The sequence below is a fragment of the Cherax quadricarinatus genome, chromosome 47 (genome assembly GCF_038502225.1).
Source record: "Cherax quadricarinatus isolate ZL_2023a chromosome 47, ASM3850222v1, whole genome shotgun sequence".
Taxonomy (NCBI): domain Eukaryota; kingdom Metazoa; phylum Arthropoda; class Malacostraca; order Decapoda; family Parastacidae; genus Cherax; species Cherax quadricarinatus.
The window spans coordinates 31,808,801-31,829,212 of NC_091338.1; the positions used below are offsets into that span (position 1 = coordinate 31,808,801).

The following is a 20,412-nucleotide window of genomic DNA, read 5'->3' on the forward strand; positions in this document are numbered from 1 at the left end:
CAGATACACACACACACACACACACACACGCACACACACACACACACACACACACACACACACACACACACACACACACACACACACACACACACACTCTCTCTCACACACACACACACACACACACTCACACACACATGATAACGACATATAAAATACTGCGCGGAATAGACGAGGTGGACAAAGACGGGATGTTCCAGAGATGGGACACAGACACAAGAGGTTACAATTGGAAGTTGAAGACTCAGATGAATCAAAGGGATGTTAGGAAGTATTTCTTCAGTCATAGAGTAGTCAGGCCATGGAATAGCCTAGAAAGTGATGTGGTGGAGGCAGGAACCATGCATAGTTTTAAGGCGAGGTATGATAGAGCTCATGGGGCAGGGAGAGAGAGGACCTAGTAGCAATCAGCGAAGAGGCGGGGCCAGGAGCTGTGACTCGACCCCTGCAACCACAAATAGGTGAGTACAAATAGGTGAGTACACACACACACGCACGCACACGCAGCACATACACACACACACACATGCCTACACAAATACGCATAGAAATCACGAAAATGCAGTTTCATGTAACAGATGGAAAGCAACAAACATTACCTGTGCAGAAGGAGACAACGTTGCTGACTATGAGAGTTATAAGTACTGCTGACACTCCAATGTAGCAATAAGATAACTCATAGATGACCTTCACTGACCACCTGATGACGTACACAGGAAAATATTGTGCTGTTAATAACTTCACCTTACTGTATTATATAACAAAGAAAAGATAGTAATACACTTGTTAGAATTACAGACAATATGTCAGATACAAGGTTACATGTGCATCTTATGTGGCATTTTATTGTGGTAACGTTTTGCTCTCCAGGAGGTTCATGGAGCTGTTGCAAACAATATATACATAAATACACACACACACACACACACACACACACACACACACACACACACACACACACACACACACACACACACACACACACACACACACACACATATACATACACAGCTTTTTGAAGAGGTGTGATTGTAGATAGCCTATGCTGCCTGCTAGATTCATATCCCGCGGCACTACGGTGCTGCCCTCTCTAGGCCTGCCCAGGTGAGTGAGGCATGGAGTCTACCCACTCTCACTTCACTGCCTACCCACACGGGTTCAACAACCTCCCCTCCACGGATTGTCTATCGGTCATTCCCTCACTCTGCCCGTTGCGTACTCACTCCTCTTCACGTAAAATCAAACTAGTCAACGGCCGTATCTTTGCAACCTACGCTACGCCTCGGCACGAATTCGATTCTTATGACCAGAGTCTTTGGTAAGATGGGTAAGGAGGAAGGATGGGTAAGGATAGAAATATTGGAAAAGGGTGGGAGGGAGGAGTGAGGTAGGATGTAAAAGGATGGGAGGGCAGAGTGAGGTAGGATATAAAAGGGTTGGAGGAGGGAGTGAGGTAGGATATAAAAGGGTAGGAGGGAGGAGTGAGGCAGGATATAAAAGTTAAGTGACACAACCACTTTAGTGCAATTTAAAAAGTGTATGTGAAATAATAGAAATTTCTTGAAGGGATATAATACTAACTCATCAGAGTCACATAGATATAACACATATATAGGTACATGACTCTGAATTGGTAGTATATATATATATTTTTTTTCTTTTTTTTCTTTTTTTTCTTTTCTTTTTTTGCGATTGCATAAGGAATATTTAAACAGCAAGACAAGGCGGTAATCTGGGCAGTTCGTAAAGAATTACTTGACGTTAGCTTCTTTCAAGGTGGTGTCCCGCCATAGTAAATGTAGCATACTTATAACAGTAGATGTAGAAGTAGAAATGTTATACAAGATATCTCCCTAATCAGGGGCCATAATTTTCTTAGTACACATAGAAGGGTTCTGGTGTTAGCCAATCATCTTCATCTGCAGGGAGGTTGCTCAAGATCATTGGTCGATGGTAATCGTTTTTATGCATGAAGCTACGCAGCCTCTGTGGGAGAGTCATTCTTTGTGTCCTGTGAGGAGGAGTATTAATGATACAGTCACATTCACTGCCTGGATGAGGTAGAGTGCGGTCGTGCTTTGCACCCCTCTACTGCTTACCCAGACGAGCTACTCAGAAAACAATATGGTGCTAGGTGTGCGCTGGAGAGTGAATACCGTGGGCATTGAGCTCATTAGTGGGGCTTTAATGCCTACGTCAGTCGAGGTGTTTTTGCCCAAAATTATAAGAGAGACATACGGCATCAGAGACGAGGATTTGTATGGAGTGGCACTGAATGGTGTTTATAGAATATTCATGAATGTGCTAACAGCTCAAGTGTACGAGGCGTTGGTGGATCGTTACCAAGATGTCAGCATTAACGTAACACCGGCAGTGAGGGTCAGGTTGACGGATGTATCAAGACATTATTCTTGAGTCAAGCTCCCAACGTGCCTTTTGAGGCTGATGAAGCAGATATCAGAAGCGTTTATGAAAGATACGTGACTGTACATCTAGCCCAACCTGGAAAATGGGTAAAAGGAGCTTAGGCAGGATTTCTGGAGGGTACTTTCAATCTCAAGATGAAGGTGAGACATCCTATACCCTCATATGTATATCTCGAGGAGTTTAAAACCCAGGTAATGGTGGCGTATGCCGGGCAGAGGCATACGTGCCGACTGTGTGGGGAATATGACTATATGGCGGCAGATTATGGCAAGTGGAATATGGCTCCTGGGCCGGCAAGAGGCGAAGCACCTGCGCATGAGAAAACGATGCCTGAGGAAGAACGGAGGAAAGGAGGAGGGCATGGTCGCATGAGGAGTGAAGAGGTGGTGGCTCCTCCTGTGGCATCGGAAGGGGACGTGGTGATTCATAAATTACCCAGCCCATTGACAGTACAGTCGTCGAATGAGGAGGTGCAACTGGGTGCAGAAGTGAAAGCTATTGAGGAGGAGTTGGCGACGGTGATACAGGCTATGCTACAGTCTACGGAGGTGGAGAGTTGTAGCGAGCAGGAACCTGGGATTGGGGCGGAAGGAGGTGTGTGCGGGAGGAGGGAGGACCAGGGATTGGGGCGGAAGGAGGTGTGTGCGGGAGGAGGGAGGACCAGGTGGCACCTGTGATGGACAGTGCGAGTGCCATGGAAGGACATGGGGGCGAATTAAGGGTGGTAGAGGTGGAAGTCCATTGTGAGGACTCCCAGGACACAGATATGGAGACTGAGGGAGCAACGAGGAAAAGGGCGGCGGCGTCAGATTCGGACGATGTTCTGACGCCAGTGCAAAGGCCAGGAAAAAGGCATGGGGTTATGGTACCCAGAGTGACTCTAAGAGAGGGCCACAACAGAAAGGGGGGGATGGTTGGGAAGGAGGGTGGAGTATGTGGCAAAGGAAATGCCCACGGGAATGGTCAGAAAGGGAAGAGTCTTGAAATGAGGCGGGGAGGGAAACCTTAAGCCGGCCTCAGGTGTGTAACAATAAATATTAATGGTCTGTGTGATGATGTTAAATGTGAGTGCCTCCAGATGTTTTTGAATAGATACAAGATTGACATAGCTTTTGTGCAGAACACAATTTTAAACTTGGTCGTGAATTAGTGGTGCCTGGGTACCAGGCTTATATGTTGCCATCTGAGCGTTTAAAAGGAGGAGTGGGTTTGTTGATCTGGGAGGCAAGCCCGCTTGAATTGCACACAAAAGAGGGGGGAGGGGGAGAGTATTACGTGTGGAAGGATGGTGGATGGGAGAGTGGCGTTTGTGTGTGTGTATGCCCCAGCAGAAAGTGACGTGAAAGTTAAGACAGATTTTGTGTGGGAGGAACTTGTGTACTTCCTATGCACATTACCGTCTCTGGCGATTGTGGGGGGGGGGGATTGGAATTGTGTAGTTAAGAGGGCAGACGTGGAACCCAGAGGAGTGGGATATTTTTCCTCAGTCTTAGGGGGCTGTTTAGAGATCTTCAGTTACGTGATGCTTTTGGGGGAAATCTGTGGGAGGTGTAACATACTTTTATAAGGCAGGGATATGCGGCTCATTTGGACAGGATATATTCTTCTCAGAGGGTTTTGATAGAGTCTATTAAAACTATTAAGATGGTGTCTTCCAATCATAGGGTGGTAATAGTGGAGGTGGGGTGGGAAGCTTTGGCTCGTAGGCAGGGAAGTTATTGGAAACTGAATACGATGGTTTTGGGGGATGGGGAGGGAGTGGAAGGTTTTGCAGTATTTTGGAAACAGCTCTGTGGAGAGGGAAGGACTGAGGAGGATGTGGTAGGATGGTGGGATAGTGTGGCTAAGGTAAGAATACGTCAATTTTATGTGAGGGAGGGCAAACACATTAATCAATTGCGGTATGGTTTGTCAAATTATTTAGAATCTAGATTACGTGATTGTTACACGGGGGGGGGGGCGGTGGCGGGGGTGTACCTCATGGAGGAAATACAAATGTTGAAGGACACGATAAAGGATTTGCAAGAAGAGTGTTTTGCAGCGGTACTGGTACAAGTGGGGCTGGACGAAGTACTCTGGGGTGACAAGCCATCGGCTTGCATGCTGCGAGGACAGAAGGTACGACAGCAAACAACTACAGTACCAGGATTGCAAGTCATTTCTTTGGTAGGGGGTTTTCAAGAGGGTCAGATATTACGGGAAACAACGGGGATGATTGCGTGTGCAGATAGATGATTTGAGGAGTGTGGGAAAAGTAGTGTCGCGGATGGCGAGGTTCTTGGGCAGGTATGTGAGTATGTGCGATACAAACTGGGGAGGAGTGATCGGGAGGCACTGGGTGGGGTCATTGAGGAGGAAATATGGAGAGCCCTTATGGACATGAGGAAGGGAAAGGCACCCGGGATAGATGGTTAACCAAGCGAATTTTATGTACAACACTGGGGTCTGCTAAGGGGTTTCCTAGTAAGGTTAATGAATGCCATGAAAGACGGAGGTAAGATGGGAGAATCACAGGCAACGGCGGTGGTGGTGTTGGTCCCGAAGTGTAAAAAGCAGAGTACCCTTCTGGATTACCGAGTCATTTTGTTGCTTTGTGCTGTTTATATGCTGTTCACGAAAATTCTTGGGAATAGGCTTAAATGTGTTGTGGGGAGGGTGGTGTTTGAGTTTCAGTTTGGGTTGCCGGGTAGGTCAATGGTTGAGGGCCACGGGATCATAAAGGGGTTCCTGGAGGACATGGAAGAGGGCAGAGGGACATTGTTGGCATTGGATTGGCAAGAGACTTATGATAGGGTGGAAAGAGGGGCTTTGCGGGATATTCTCCTCAGACAGGGGTTTGGTGAAGAAATAGTGGGGTGGGTGGATACATTGTACTCAGGAGTGAAGGTAAGGGTGCAAATCAATGGGTGTGTGGGGGAGGGAGTCAACATGAAGCGGGGTCTTCGGCAGGGTTGTCCAGTATCACAACTTTTGTTTGCATGTGTTCAGGATCATTTTTATAGGATGGTGGAAAATCGTCTAAGGAATGGGGGGGGGGAGATGGTGTGCAGAAGCCTTGGCCTGGCTTGGTGGGCTACGTTGACGATACAACTATACAACTATTCTGGTGTGTGAGGAGACACCATTAGGAGTTTTAGGGAAAGTCTTACACATGCTTGGGAGAGTTACTGGGATGAAGGTAAATCTGGAAAAGTCAATGATAATGGGGCTGGGAGAGTGGGGAGAGAGATTAGAATGGGGATGTGATGTCTTGCAGCATCAGACCGGGAGTCTGAAAATCTGTGGTGTCATATATGAAGCTGACCTGAGTGCTGAAAGGGTCAATAATTCGAATAGGATGGTGGAACAGGTGCAGCGATGGTTGGGAATGCTGCGACCTCACCATTTAACCCTTAGGCAACGAGCAATTGTTGTCAATGTATTACTATATAGTAAAGTCTGGTTTGTTTCGGCTGTGATGCCGTTAACAGGAACGGCGATCACGAGTATTCTTAGAATGGTGTTCAAATTTTTGTGGGGTTCAGGGTGCAACTGGTTGCAAAGGGAGGTAGTGACATTGCCGGTATGTAGGGGAGGGTTGGGTTTGTTGGACTTGAGAAAGTGCGTGAAATGTGTGTTCATATATGAGGGAAGTGATGCGTGCAGGTGGATTGAGGGAGGAGGGGCAGCTAGATAAGGTACATGAGCACCTACGGAAATGGTATGGGGGAGCGGAAATGAAGGAATGTGAAAAAGTGTTACATGCCTTAATGTTAGCCAGGGAACCGGGAAAAGTAAAGGTGGGAACTTTGTGTAAATTGTTAGAGGGACATGTAGTGGTGCCGGTTGAAGGGATCTACCCCATGTATGCATGGGATGTAATATGGCAAAGTTTAGTAAATTAAGGATACGACTTTGGGCCCATGAGGTTATGTATCGTTTCCTGCATGGTATATTGCCAACGGGAGCGATTCTCTGAGATAGGAGGGTCATCGAGGATGGGGGGTGTGGCAGATGCAGTGGGGAAGAGACTGCATATCATGTTGTCTATTTTTGTGAAGGTTTGGAGTGCATCAGGGTATGGATGAGTAGGATAGTGGCTCGTGTGGGGGGTCAAGGTGTGTCGGTATTGCGAGTGTTGAGTCTTGATATGAGTGGGGTGGATGAGGGTGTGGCAAGGAGTTTAGCATATAATTGTGGACTACATATATATTTTGTGGGGTATGAGGGGGAAGAAGGGTGGGGAAGTGCTGAGAAGGATTTTGGCGGCGACGTTTTACCGAACTTTGTGTCGCAATAGAGACATATATGGGAAAAGGTGGGGGTGAGGTTTTTTCCGAAGGTTATAGAGGACTAACAATAGGGAATTTAAGGGCGTTATAAAGTGGTTTTAACAGCCGGGGTGAGTATGTTGGTAAAAACGGGGGGGGGGGGAGACAGGGGTATTCAACGGGCTGACTTCCTCGGGTGTGAAGTGATGGGTGGATGGGTGCGACTGGAGGTACACGTGTGGAACTGGATGTGATGGTGTGAAAGATCTATTTTGTTTAGTTCTCTTGTTGGGGAAGGTATAAATGAAAGTTTAAATATATAACATTTATAAATATATAACGTACAAAATGTAACATGAATTTTTCTTTGGTAGCGAGTTATGTCCCGCTTGTACTGTTCTTGCAAGTGAATTTTAACTTGAGAGGGATTTCCTTTAACTATGTTCCTTGAAACATTGAGGTTTGGAAATTTTTGTAACGTGTTCCTGCATCTTTTTTTGAAGTAATTACCTATTATGTAATCATGTGTGAATAAGGATTAGTAACCTAAATTAATATTCAATGTATATTTATTCGTATGTAATACTAGTTAGGCACGTGCTAGAAGGCACAGAGAAAGTTTAGTCGCGTGGAATGTGTGTTAAGATTTGATATGTTTGTATGTGGTGTGTTAGATGTTGTAAGGAGTTTGATATGGTGTTGTTATCTTACTATGTTTGTATGTGGTGTGTTAGATGTTGTAAGGAGTTTGATATGGTGTTGTTATCTTACTATGTTTGTATGTGGTGTGTTAGATGTTGTAAGGAGTTTGATATGGTGTTGTTATCTTACTATGTTTGTATGTGGTGTGTTAGATGTTGTAAGGAGTTTGATATGGTGTTGTTATCTTACTATGTTTGTATGTGGTGTGTTAGATGTTGTAAGGAGTTTTATGGTGTTGTTATCTTACTATGTTTGTATGTGGTGTGTTAGATGTTGTAAGAGTTTGATATGGTGTTGTTATCTTACTATGTTTGTATGTGGTGTGTTAGATGTTGTAAGGAGTTTGATATGGTGTTGTTATCTTACTATGTTTGTATGTGGTGTGTTAGATGTTGTAAGGAGTTTGTTATGGTGTTGTTATCTTACTATGTTTGTATGTGGTGTGTTAGATGTTGTAAGGAGTTTGATATGGTGTTGTTATCTTACTATGTTTGTATGTGGTGTGTTAGATGTTGTAAGGAGTTTGATATGGTGTTGTTATCTTACTATGTTTGTATGTGGTGTGTTAGATGTTGTAAGGAGTTTGATATGGTGTTGTTATCTTACTATGTTTGTATGTGGTGTGTTAGATGTTGTAAGAAGTTTGTTATGGTGTTGTTATCTTACTATGTTTGTATGTGGTGTGTTAGATGTTGTAAGGAGTTTGTTATGGTGTTGTTATCTTACTATGTTTGTATGTGGTGTGTTAGATGTTGTAAGGAGTTTGTTATGGTGTTGTTATCTTACTATGTTTGTATGTGGTGTGTTAGATGTTGTAAGGAGTTTGATATGATGTTGTTATCTTACTATGTTTGTATGTGGTGTGTTAGATGTTGTAAGGAGTTTGTTATGGTGTTGTTATCTTACTATGTTTGTATGTGGTGTGTTAGATGTTGTAAGGAGTTTGTTATGGTGTTGTTATCTTACTATGTTTGTATGTGGTGTGTTAGATGTTGTAAGAAGTTTGTTATGGTGTTGTTATCTTACTATGTTTGTATGTGGTGTGTTAGATGTTGTAAGAAGTTTGTTATGGTGTTGTTATCTTACTATGTTTGTATGTGGTGTGTTAGATGTTGTAAGGAGTTTGTTATGGTGTTGTTATCTTACTATGTTTGTATGTGGTGTGTTAGATGTTGTAAGAAGTTTATGGTGTTGTTATCTTACTATGTTTGTATGTGGTGTGTTAGATGTTGTAAGAAGTTTGTTATGGTGTTGTTATCTTACTATGTTTGTATGTGGTGTGTTAGATGTTGTAAGAAGTTTGTTATGGTGTTGTTATCTTACTATGTTTGTATGTGGTGTGTTAGATGTTGTAAGGAGTTTGTTATGGTGTTGTTATCTTACTATGTTTGTATGTGGTGTGTTAGATGTTGTAAGAAGTTTGTTATGGTGTTGTTATCTTACTATGTTTGTATGTGGTGTGTTAGATGTTGTAAGAAGTTTGATATGGTGTTGTTATCTTACTATGTTTGTATGTGGTGTGTTAGATGTTGTAAGAAGTTTGTTATGGTGTTGTTATCTTACTATGTTTGTATGTGGTGTGTTAGATGTTGTAAGAAGTTTGTTATGGTGTTGTTATCTTACTATGTTTGTATGTGGTGTGTTAGATGTTGTAAGAAGTTTGTTATGGTGTTGTTATCTTACTATGTTTGTATGTGGTGTGTTAGATGTTGTAAGAAGTTTGTTATGGTGTTGTTATCTTACTATGTTTGTATGTGGTGTGTTAGATGTTGTAAGGAGTTTGATATGGTGTTGTTATCTTACTATGTTTGTATGTGGTGTGTTAGATGTTGTAAGGAGTTTGATATGGTGTTGTTATCTTACTATGTTTGTATGTGGTGTGTTAGATGTTGTAAGAAGTTTGATATGGTGTTGTTATCTTACTATGTTTGTATGTGGTGTGTTAGATGTTGTAAGAAGTTTGTTATGGTGTTGTTATCTTACTATGTTTGTATGTGGTGTGTTAGATGTTGTAAGGAGTTTGATATGGTTTTGTTATCTTACTATGTTTGTATGTGGTGTGTTAGATGTTGTAAGGAGTTTGTTATGGTGTTGTTATCTTACTATGTTTGTATGTGGTGTGTTAGATGTTGTAAGAAGTTTGTTTTATGGTGTTGTTATCTTACTATGTTTGTATGTGGTGTGTTAGATGTTGTAAGTAGTTTGATATGGTGTTGTTATCTTACTATGTTTGTATGTGGTGTGTTAGATGTTGTAAGGAGTTTGTTATGGTGTTGTTATCTTACTATGTTTGTATGTGGTGTGTTAGATGTTTAAGAAGTTTGTGATATGGTGTTGTTATCTTACTATGTTTGTATGTGGTGTGTTAGATGTTGTAAGGAGTTTGTTATGGTGTTGTTATCTTACTATGTTTGTATGTGGTGTGTTAGATGTTGTAAGGAGTTTGTTATGGTGTTGTTATCTTACTATGTTTGTATGTGGTGTGTTAGATGTTGTAAGGAGTTTGTTATGGTGTTGTTATCTTACTATGTTTGTATGTGGTGTGTTAGAAGTTGTAAGGAGTTTGTTATGGTGTTGTTATCTTACTATGTTTGTATGTGGCGTGTTAGATGTTGTAAGGAGTTTGATATGGTGTTGTTATCTTACTATGTTTGTATGTGGTGTGTTAGATGTTGTAAGGAGTTTGATATGGTGTTGTTATCTTACTATGTTTGTATGTGGTGTGTTAGATGTTGTAAGGAGTTTGATATGGTGTTGTTATCTTACTATGTTTGTATGTGGTGTGTTAGATGTTGTAAGGAGTTTGTTATGGTGTTGTTATCTTACTATGTTTGTATGTGGTGTGTTAGATGTTGTAAGAAGTTTGTTATGGTGTTGTTATCTTACTATGTTTGTATGTGGTGTGTTAGATGTTGTAAGGAGTTTGTTATGGTGTTGTTATCTTACTATGTTTGTATGTGGTGTGTTAGATGTTGTAAGGAGTTTGTTATGGTGTTGTTATCTTACTATGTTTGTATGTGGTGTGTTAGATGGTAAGAAGTTTGTTATGGTGTTGTTATCTTACTATGTTTGTATGTGGTGTGTTAGATGTTTGAGTTTGTTATGGTGTTGTTATCTTACTATGTTTGTATGTGGTGTGTTAGATAAGAAGTTTGTATGGTGTTGTTATCTTACTATGTTTGTATGTGGTGTGTTAGATGTTGTAAGGAGTTTGTTATGGTGTTATCTTACTATGTTTGTATGTGGTGTGTTAGATGTTGTAAGGAGTTTGTTATGGTGTTGTTATCTTACTATGTTTGTATGTGGCGTGTTAGATATTGTAAGGTGTTTGTTATGGTGTTGTTATCTTACTATGTTTGTATGTGGTGTGTTAGATGTTGTAAGGAGTTTGTTATGGTGTTGTTATCTTACTATGTTTGTATGTGGTGTGTTAGATGTTGTAAGAAGTTTGTTATGGTGTTGTTATCTTACTATGTTTGTATGTGGTGTGTTAGATGTTGTAAGGAGTTTGTTATGGTGTTGTTATCTTACTATGTTTGTATGTGGCGTGTTAGATGTTGTAAGAAGTTTGTTATGGTGTTGTTATCTTACTATGTTTGTATGTGGTGTGTTAGATGTTGTAAGAAGTTTGTTATGGTGTTGTTATCTTACTATGTTTGTATGTGGTGTGTTAGATGTTGTAAGAAGTTTGATATGGTGTTGTTATCTTACTATGTTTGTATGTGGTGTGTTAGATGTTGTAAGAAGTTTGATATGGTGTTGTTATCTTACTATGTTTGTATGTGGTGTGTTAGATGTTGTAAGAAGTTTGATATGGTGTTGTTATCTTACTATGTTTGTATGTGGTGTGTTAGATGTTGTAAGAAGTTTGATATGGTGTTGTTATCTTACTATGTTTGTATGTGGTGTGTTAGATGTTGTAAGGAGTTTGTTATGGTGTTGTTATCTTACTATGTTTGTATGTGGTGTGTTAGATGTTGTAAGGAGTTTGATATGGTGTTGTTATCTTACTATGTTTGTATGTGGTGTGTTAGATGTTGTAAGGAGTTTGATATGGTGTTGTTATCTTACTATGTTTGTATGTGGTGTGTTAGATGTTGTAAGAAGTTTGTTATGGTGTTGTTATCTTACTATGTTTGTATGTGGTGTGTTAGATGTTGTAAGGAGTTTGATATGGTGTTGTTATCTTACTATGTTTGTATGTGGTGTGTTAGATGTTGTAAGGAGTTTGATATGGTGTTGTTATCTTACTATGTTTGTATGTGGTGTGTTAGATGTTGTAAGGAGTTTGATATGGTGTTGTTATCTTACTATGTTTGTATGTGGTGTGTTAGATGTTGTAAGGAGTTTGATATGGTGTTGTTATCTTACTATGTTTGTATGTGGTGTGTTAGATGTTGTAAGGAGTTTGATATGGTGTTGTTATCTTACTATGTTTGTATGTGGTGTGTTAGATGTTATAAGAAGTTTGCTATGGTGTTGTTATCTTACTATGTTTGTATGTGGTGTGTTAGATGTTGTAAGAAGTTTGTTATGGTGTTGTTATCTTACTATGTTTGTATGTGGTGTGTTAGATGTTGTAAGAAGTTTGTTATGGTGTTGTTATCTTACTATGTTTGTATGTGGTGTGTTAGATGTTGTAAGGAGTTTGTTATGGTGTTGTTATCTTACTATGTTTGTATGTGGTGTGTTAGATGTTGTAAGGAGTTTGTTATGGTGTTGTTATCTTACTATGTTTGTATGTGGTGTGTTAGATGTTGTAAGGAGTTTGATATGATGTTGTTATCTTACTATGTTTGTATGTGGTGTGTTAGAAGTTGTAAGGAGTTTGTTATGGTGTTGTTATCTTACTATGTTTGTATGTGGCGTGTTAGATGTTGTAAGGAGTTTGATATGGTGTTGTTATCTTACTATGTTTGTATGTGGTGTGTTAGATGTTGTAAGGAGTTTGATATGGTGTTGTTATCTTACTATGTTTGTATGTGGTGTGTTAGATGTTGTAAGGAGTTTGATATGGTGTTGTTATCTTACTATGTTTGTATGTGGTGTGTTAGATGTTGTAAGGAGTTTGATATGGTGTTGTTATCTTACTATGTTTGTATGTGGTGTGTTAGATGTTGTAAGGAGTTTGATATGGTGTTGTTATCTTACTATGTTTGTATGTGGTGTGTTAGATGTTGTAAGGAGTTTGATATGGTGTTGTTATCTTACTATGTTTGTATGTGGTGTGTTAGATGTTGTAAGGAGTTTGATATGGTGTTGTTATCTTACTATGTTTGTATGTGGTGTGTTAGATGTTGTAAGGAGTTTGATATGGTGTTGTTATCTTACTATGTTTGTATGTGGTGTGTTAGATGTTGTAAGGAGTTTGATATGGTGTTGTTATCTTACTATGTTTGTATGTGGTGTGTTAGATGTTGTAAGGAGTTTGATATGGTGTTGTTATCTTACTATGTTTGTATGTGGTGTGTTAGATGTTGTAAGGAGTTTGTTATGGTGTTGTTATCTTACTATGTTTGTATGTGGTGTGTTAGATGTTGTAAGGAGTTTGATATGGTGTTGTTATCTTACTATGTTTGTATGTGGTGTGTTAGATGTTGTAAGGAGTTTGATATGGTGTTGTTATCTTACTATGTTTGTATGTGGTGTGTTAGATGTTGTAAGGAGTTTGATATGGTGTTGTTATCTTACTATGTTTGTATGTGGTGTGTTAGATGTTGTAAGGAGTTTGATATGGTGTTGTTATCTTACTATGTTTGTATGTGGTGTGTTAGATGTTGTAAGGAGTTTGTTATGGTGTTGTTATCTTACTATGTTTGTATGTGGTGTGTTAGATGTTGTAAGGAGTTTGATATGGTGTTGTTATCTTACTATGTTTGTATGTGGTGTGTTAGATGTTGTAAGGAGTTTGATATGGTGTTGTTATCTTACTATGTTTGTATGTGGTGTGTTAGATGTTGTAAGGAGTTTGATATGGTGTTGTTATCTTACTATGTTTGTATGTGGTGTGTTAGATGTTGTAAGGAGTTTGATATGGTGTTGTTATCTTACTATGTTTGTATGTGGTGTGTTAGATGTTGTAAGGAGTTTGATATGGTGTTGTTATCTTACTATGTTTGTATGTGGTGTGTTAGATGTTGTAAGGAGTTTGATATGGTGTTGTTATCTTACTATGTTTGTATGTGGTGTGTTAGATGTTGTAAGGAGTTTGATATGGTGTTGTTATCTTACTATGTTTGTATGTGGTGTGTTAGATGTTGTAAGGAGTTTGATATGGTGTTGTTATCTTACTATGTTTGTATGTGGTGTGTTAGATGTTGTAAGGAGTTTGATATGGTGTTGTTATCTTACTATGTTTGTATGTGGTGTGTTAGATGTTGTAAGGAGTTTGATATGGTGTTGTTATCTTACTATGTTTGTATGTGGTGTGTTAGATGTTGTAAGGAGTTTGATATGGTGTTGTTATCTTACTATGTTTGTATGTGGTGTGTTAGATGTTGTAAGGAGTTTGATATGGTGTTGTTATCTTACTATGTTTGTATGTGGTGTGTTAGATGTTGTAAGGAGTTTGATATGGTGTTGTTATCTTACTATGTTTGTATGTGGTGTGTTAGATGTTGTAAGGAGTTTGATATGGTGTTGTTATCTTACTATGTTTGTATGTGGTGTGTTAGATGTTGTAAGGAGTTTGATATGGTGTTGTTATCTTACTATGTTTGTATGTGGTGTGTTAGATGTTGTAAGGAGTTTGATATGGTGTTGTTATCTTACTATGTTTGTATGTGGTGTGTTAGATGTTGTAAGGAGTTTGATATGGTGTTGTTATCTTACTATGTTTGTATGTGGTGTGTTAGATGTTGTAAGGAGTTTGATATGGTGTTGTTATCTTACTATGTTTGTATGTGGTGTGTTAGATGTTGTAAGGAGTTTGATATGGTGTTGTTATCTTACTATGTTTGTATGTTGTAAGGAGTATGTTATCTTACTATGTTTGTATTTGTGTTAGATGTTGTAAGGAGTTTGATATGGTGTTGTTATCTTACTATGTTTGTATGTGGTGTGTTAGATGTTGTAAGGAGTTTGATATGGTGTTGTTATCTTACTATGTTTGTATGTGGTGTGTTAGATGTTGTAAGGAGTTTGATATGGTGTTGTTATCTTACTATGTTTGTATGTGGTGTGTTAGATGTTGTAAGGAGTTTGATATGGTGTTGTTATCTTACTATGTTTGTATGTGGTGTGTTAGATGTTGTAAGGAGTTTGATATGGTGTTGTTATCTTACTATGTTTGTATGTGGTGTGTTAGATGTTGTAAGGAGTTTGATATGGTGTTGTTATCTTACTATGTTTGTATGTGGTGTGTTAGATGTTGTAAGGAGTTTGATATGGTGTTGTTATCTTACTATGTTTGTATGTGGTGTGTTAGATGTTGTAAGGAGTTTGATATGGTGTTGTTATCTTACTATGTTTGTATGTGGTGTGTTAGATGTTGTAAGGAGTTTGATATGGTGTTGTTATCTTACTATGTTTGTATGTGGTGTGTTAGATGTTGTAAGGAGTTTGATATGGTGTTGTTATCTTACTATGTTTGTATGTGGTGTGTTAGATGTTGTAAGGAGTTTGATATGGTGTTGTTATCTTACTATGTTTGTATGTGGTGTGTTAGATGTTGTAAGGAGTTTGATATGGTGTTGTTATCTTACTATGTTTGTATGTGGTGTGTTAGATGTTTTAAGGAGTTTGATATGGTGTTGTTATCTTACTATGTTTGTATGTGGCGTGTTAGATGTTGTAAGGAGTTTGATATGGTGTTGTTATCTTACTATGTTTGTATGTGGTGTGTTAGATGTTGTAAGGAGTTTGATATGGTGTTGTTATCTTACTATGTTTGTATATGGTGTGTTAGATGTTGTAAGGAGTTTGATATCGTGTTGTTATCTTACTATGTTTGTATGTGGTGTGTTAGAAGTTGTAAGGAGTTTGATATGGTGTTGTTATCTTACTATGTTTGTATTTGGCGTGTTAGATGTTGTAAGGAGTTTGATATGGTGTTGTTATCTTACTATGTTTGTATGTGGTGTGTTAGATGTTGTAAGGAGTTTGATATGGTGTTGTTATCTTACTATGTTTATATGTGGTGTGTTAGATGTTGTAAGGACTTTGTTATGGTGTTGTTATCTTACTATGTTTGTATGTGGTGTGTTAGATGTTGTAAGGAGTTTGATATGGTGTTGTTATCTTACTATGTTTGTATGTGGTGTGTTAGATGTTGTAAGGAGTTTGATATGGTGTTGTTATCTTACTATGTTTGTATGTGGTGTGTTAGATGTTGTAAGGAGTTTGTTATGGTGTTGTTATCTTACTAAAATCAAGATCAAACATTTGGATAATCTTATTCATGTCATAGTCTTGGATTCTTTTAAAATATTTACATATCCTAGTATTTTACTGATAATGTAGCATGTGGTGTATTTTCTTGCTTTTTCAGCGTGAACTTCACGTTATGCAATGTTGTTATAAAAGTTTGTTTTTCATGGTTGTTACATTAATATTGATATTATATAGTGTAGGTGTATATTATTCTACTTATAAAGGTGTATGGGTGTATAGCATGTAATGTTTATATCTGTTGTAGTCTGTAATTTTATGTTTTTGTGTTGTTGATGTTCCTGTACCACCAACTGTTGGTAAATACTTATTAAGTTTTTGATGAGGTCAGGTATGACCCTAAATTAGGATAATTAATGGTAGGTTTCTTAGAACGGTGAATGTAAATATTTAAGGGGGGGGGGAGAAGTGTCAGCTGTGGCGACACTGGCAATAATAATTATTGTGAAAGGCGGGGTTTGCAGGATATGTTGTGGGTTGTGTATCTGGTTGTAATATGACCATTATCTATAATGTTTATTTTCTGTACTGGGATTGTGTAATGGAAGTTATTGTTAATATCCAGTATTGTTTTTAATTTATTATACACTTATACATCCTTGTATTTGTTACATGTTTTAAATAAAAATATATATAAAAAAATGATATAGTCAGTGGTATTTTCAACTTGGAGAGTATGTTCTCTATCTGGCATGTAGAGTTCTTGCATTGTATAGAGTTGTCTCTTCTTCAGCATATCAAGGCGTACATTTAAGGCAGTAATATCCTGTTTTACATGTAAATCTGCCATTTTGACTCTGTCTCTCCTCCTGGTGCCCGTGATAAAGCGGAGAGCTCTATTCAGGACCGTTGCAACTGTTGCATGTTGGTCTTTGTTGGGTATTCGAGTATTGGTCTTATCATCATTTTATACAGATGTTTTTTGACATGTGAAGGGGCTTGATTAAATCTAAAGAGACTGCTAAGACAGGCTTTGGCTATGTTGATCTTTTTATTGACGTGAGATGTTGAGTGGAGCAGCCTGTCTATTTCATATCCCAAGATCTTGTTAGGATTTCAAATGGCTACAGGTGTACCTCTGATGGAGATACCCCCCTTATCCTATCGTGCTAACCAGGACTTTGTCAGGGTTAGTCGTAATTCTCCATTTCTTTTCCCAATTGGATGCTCGACGAAGTTCAACATTCATTTTTTCTATGACTTTCATATTTGTATTTTCCTGTTACCGGAGTTGACGAGACGACATGGATAACATCATCTGCAAATTGCGTTATAATTGTATCATTAAACTCTGGTTGAGGAAGATCATTCACATAAATATTGAATAGAATTGGACTGAGACAAGAACCTTGTGGGACACCAGCTGTCAGTATAAAAGGCTCTGTTGACTTGCCATGAAAGGTAGGAATGATTTTTCTTTGTGTTAAGAAGTTATATATTAATCTGAGAAATGTCCAGTTATGGTCTGGTAGGTCAATAAGTTTGTATATAAGACCATCATGCCATAAGCTATCAAAAGCTTTATGAACATCTCTGGTGGCAATTAATGCAAGATTGCCCTGATGTTTCAGACTCGCTACAGCATCAAAAATAATACTTATTGCATGATGGGTACCTCCATGTGTCCTAAAGCCAAACTGTTTTTCAGAAAAAAAGTGATTAAACTCCATATAGTAGTTCAGTCTGTTGGAAATTATCTTTTCAAGAACTTTCCCAGTGACTTCAAGTAATGATATAGGTCTATAGTTTCCTGATTGATGGATGTTTTTATTTGGTTTAGCAAGAAAGATCATCCTAGCAGTCTTAAAGACCACTGGAAAATGTCCGGAGGTCAAGATGGCATTAAAGATATTTACCAAAGACTGTTTACAATTTCTGGGAAGGAACTTTATTTGTTTCATTGTTATTCCAGAGAGACCAGGGGCTCTATTACGCATTCTTCCAATAACTTGACTCATTTCAAGTAGTGTGATAGGTCTAGTAAGCAGGTGTGCCTCTTCAAAAGTTGATGTATCGATGGTAGGTAGTGGTTGTAGATCAGCTAAGTTATCTCTCCATTCATTGACCAATTGATAGTGATTATTATTAAATAGTCGACTCTTATTGTGGGAGAGAATTTTCTCCCATACATCACCCATCAAATTAGCTTGGTCCTGTGGATCAAGTTTATCTCAACCTCTTCGTCATCATCATCAGTGAAGGTATGAATTAGGTAGGTAGGAGCCTTGTATTTTGCACCTAAAAGTTGTTAGGTAAGACATATATGCAACAGTTAGGTATCTTTATTATGAAACGTTTCGCCTACACAGTAGGCTTCTTCAGTCAAGTACAGAAAAGTTGATAGAAGCAGAAGATACTTGAAGACGATGTAATCAGTCCATCACCCTTAAAGTTTTGAGGTGGTCAGTCCCTCAGTCTGGAGAAGAGCATTGTTCCATAGTATGAAACAATATTGTTTCATACTATGGAACAATGCTCTTCTCCAGACTGAGGGACTGACCACCTCAAAACTTTAAGGGTGATGGACTGATTACATCGTCTTCAAGTATCTTCTGCTTCTATCAACTTTTCTGTACTTGACTGAAGAAGCCTACTGTGTAGGCGAAACGTTTCATAATAAAGATACCTAAATGTTGCATATATGTCTTACCTAACAACCTGTCGGTATTTTATACCATTTTAATGTTCACCTAAAAGTTGCCGAATCTTACTCCAAAATTTTGCAGGCTCACGTTTATACTGATTAGTTTTTAGAACTAGCAATTTCCATAAGTCACATTTGTGATGACTAATCATGTTAATTAATTCTTGCCTCAATCTATACAGTGTAGCTACTGGTGGTTGCCGCGTTTGAAGATGCCTTCCACATTCTGTGTGATAATTTCTCATACTGTCTCTAATTTCCCTCGCAGGTTTATATTGTTGGTAGATCTTTGTGGAAACTAATCGGCACGAAACCACTGTTCAACAGCAAGAGCAGTAATAACAGTGGTGACAGCGGAGCCGATGGCAGAGTGAGCCTTGTTCTCGGGGTGGAGGGGTCGACGCCAGTAAACATCATCCGTCATCATCCAACGCACCTACTGGCCTCAAGAGTCACCTATTACCTCCAGTGTCTCGACGGCGCCTGAGACAGATTTTCCCACATATTCTGTACATAGGCGTGACGGCGTCATCTCCAGCCTCAGCAGTCACGTGTTCACCTCATCGCCTGCTCTACAGCTCATCAACGCTCTCCAGCACCCTTCTCGTGACTCCTAAAGCGTCCCTACGCCCTTCTCAGCTACAAGAAGTAGAGGTGAGGTTGCTTTAGTGTGTTGGCTTCGCGTTGCTCCACGCGTGACCACGTGAGGCAGCTATGGGGTTTGATGGTACCCTAGACTGCACCAGTACACACCCGCCTCCTCCTACTACTTGCTACGTACGATCCTGCATCCAGCTCGCCGTCTGTGTGTGTGTTGTGTCCACCAGTTTTCCCCCGAGAAGTCCTACCCGGCTTGACCACATGGGAACCCAGTTGGCTTAGCCCCTAAGCCAGCCCAGTTCAGCCCCCACGTCGTCTAAAGCGGGTCGTGATTCATCATCGTGTCTACAAGACACTCACCCATCTACATATTCTCCAGCCAGTGCAGTTTTTTTTTTTGTGTGTGTGTGTGTTGCCCCAGTCATATTTGTTTTTCTTGTTGCTCCACTCCCGTTTCATCACCAGTTCTTGATTTTTCCCAGTGCATAAGTTACAGTAAATTGTCCTTGCATTGGTGTCACAGCCCCACCTAAGTTTTTTTTGCACGTTTATGTAGTGCAGTTAGTGTTTTGTTCTCCTCCGTGTGCTGAAGCCGCAGTCAGTCATCGCGCTCAGACACGATTGCCAGTGTAAACAAACCACGCTCTGCGGCTGACAGAGAGTTAGCCTTATTTTCCTCATCCACACCATTTTTGCAGAGTTCTTCGTCCTTCCCTGTTCTGCCAAAGCCTATCCTGATATTTTTTCTATGTCACTGAAGCCCCATAGCAGTCTACAATTGCTAGGAGGCGTGTAGTATTACCACTGACAGCGTTATCACCTTCATCGCCCGTTTCTCCACCATTGCTGCACCCCTGACACGCTTACTTAAGATGGACGCTCCTTTTGAGTGGACATGTGATCAGGAACCAGCTTTTGTTACCCTTAAGAATAAGTTAACATCAGCCCCAGTCTTTAGATTCCCTGATTTCACCAAGTCAAATGCCTTGGTGAAATCAGGGATGCCAGCAGAGTTGGCATTGGTGCAGTCTTGTCGCAGGAATCTAATGGTAAGCAACAACCTATTGCCTATGCTAGCCATATCCTTACTAAAGTGGAAGTCTATTACTCAGTGACAGAGCTAGAAGCTTTAGCCATTGTATGGGCTTTGAGTCACTTTCGAGATATCATCTACTAATACCCTATTAAGTTTTACACTGATCATCTACCATTGTTGGCCCTTTTCGCTAATAAGAACCTCTCAGGAAAGCATGTTCAGTGGTCCCTCGCGTTCAATGACTACATCCCCAAAATTTGCTACATACCGGGTAAGCAAAATGTTGTAGCTGATGCCCTGTCGAGGTATATAGCATTCGTGAGCATCCACAACTCATTCTCAATTGAGGATCTTGAGAGCCCAGC

At 39.5% G+C, this 20,412-nt stretch overlaps 1 protein-coding gene across 1 annotated transcript in view; it reads right to left on the reverse strand.

Annotated features, from left to right (window-relative positions):
* The window catches only part of LOC128696605 (sodium-coupled monocarboxylate transporter 1-like), a 278,238-nt gene that overhangs the window by 22,007 nt on the left and 235,819 nt on the right, over nucleotides 1–20,412 (reverse strand). Inside the window, exon 9 of the mRNA XM_070094787.1 lies at nucleotides 600–700. Coding sequence (XP_069950888.1) covers nucleotides 600–700 — 101 coding nt within the window. The remainder of the gene's footprint in view (nucleotides 1–599; nucleotides 701–20,412) is intronic.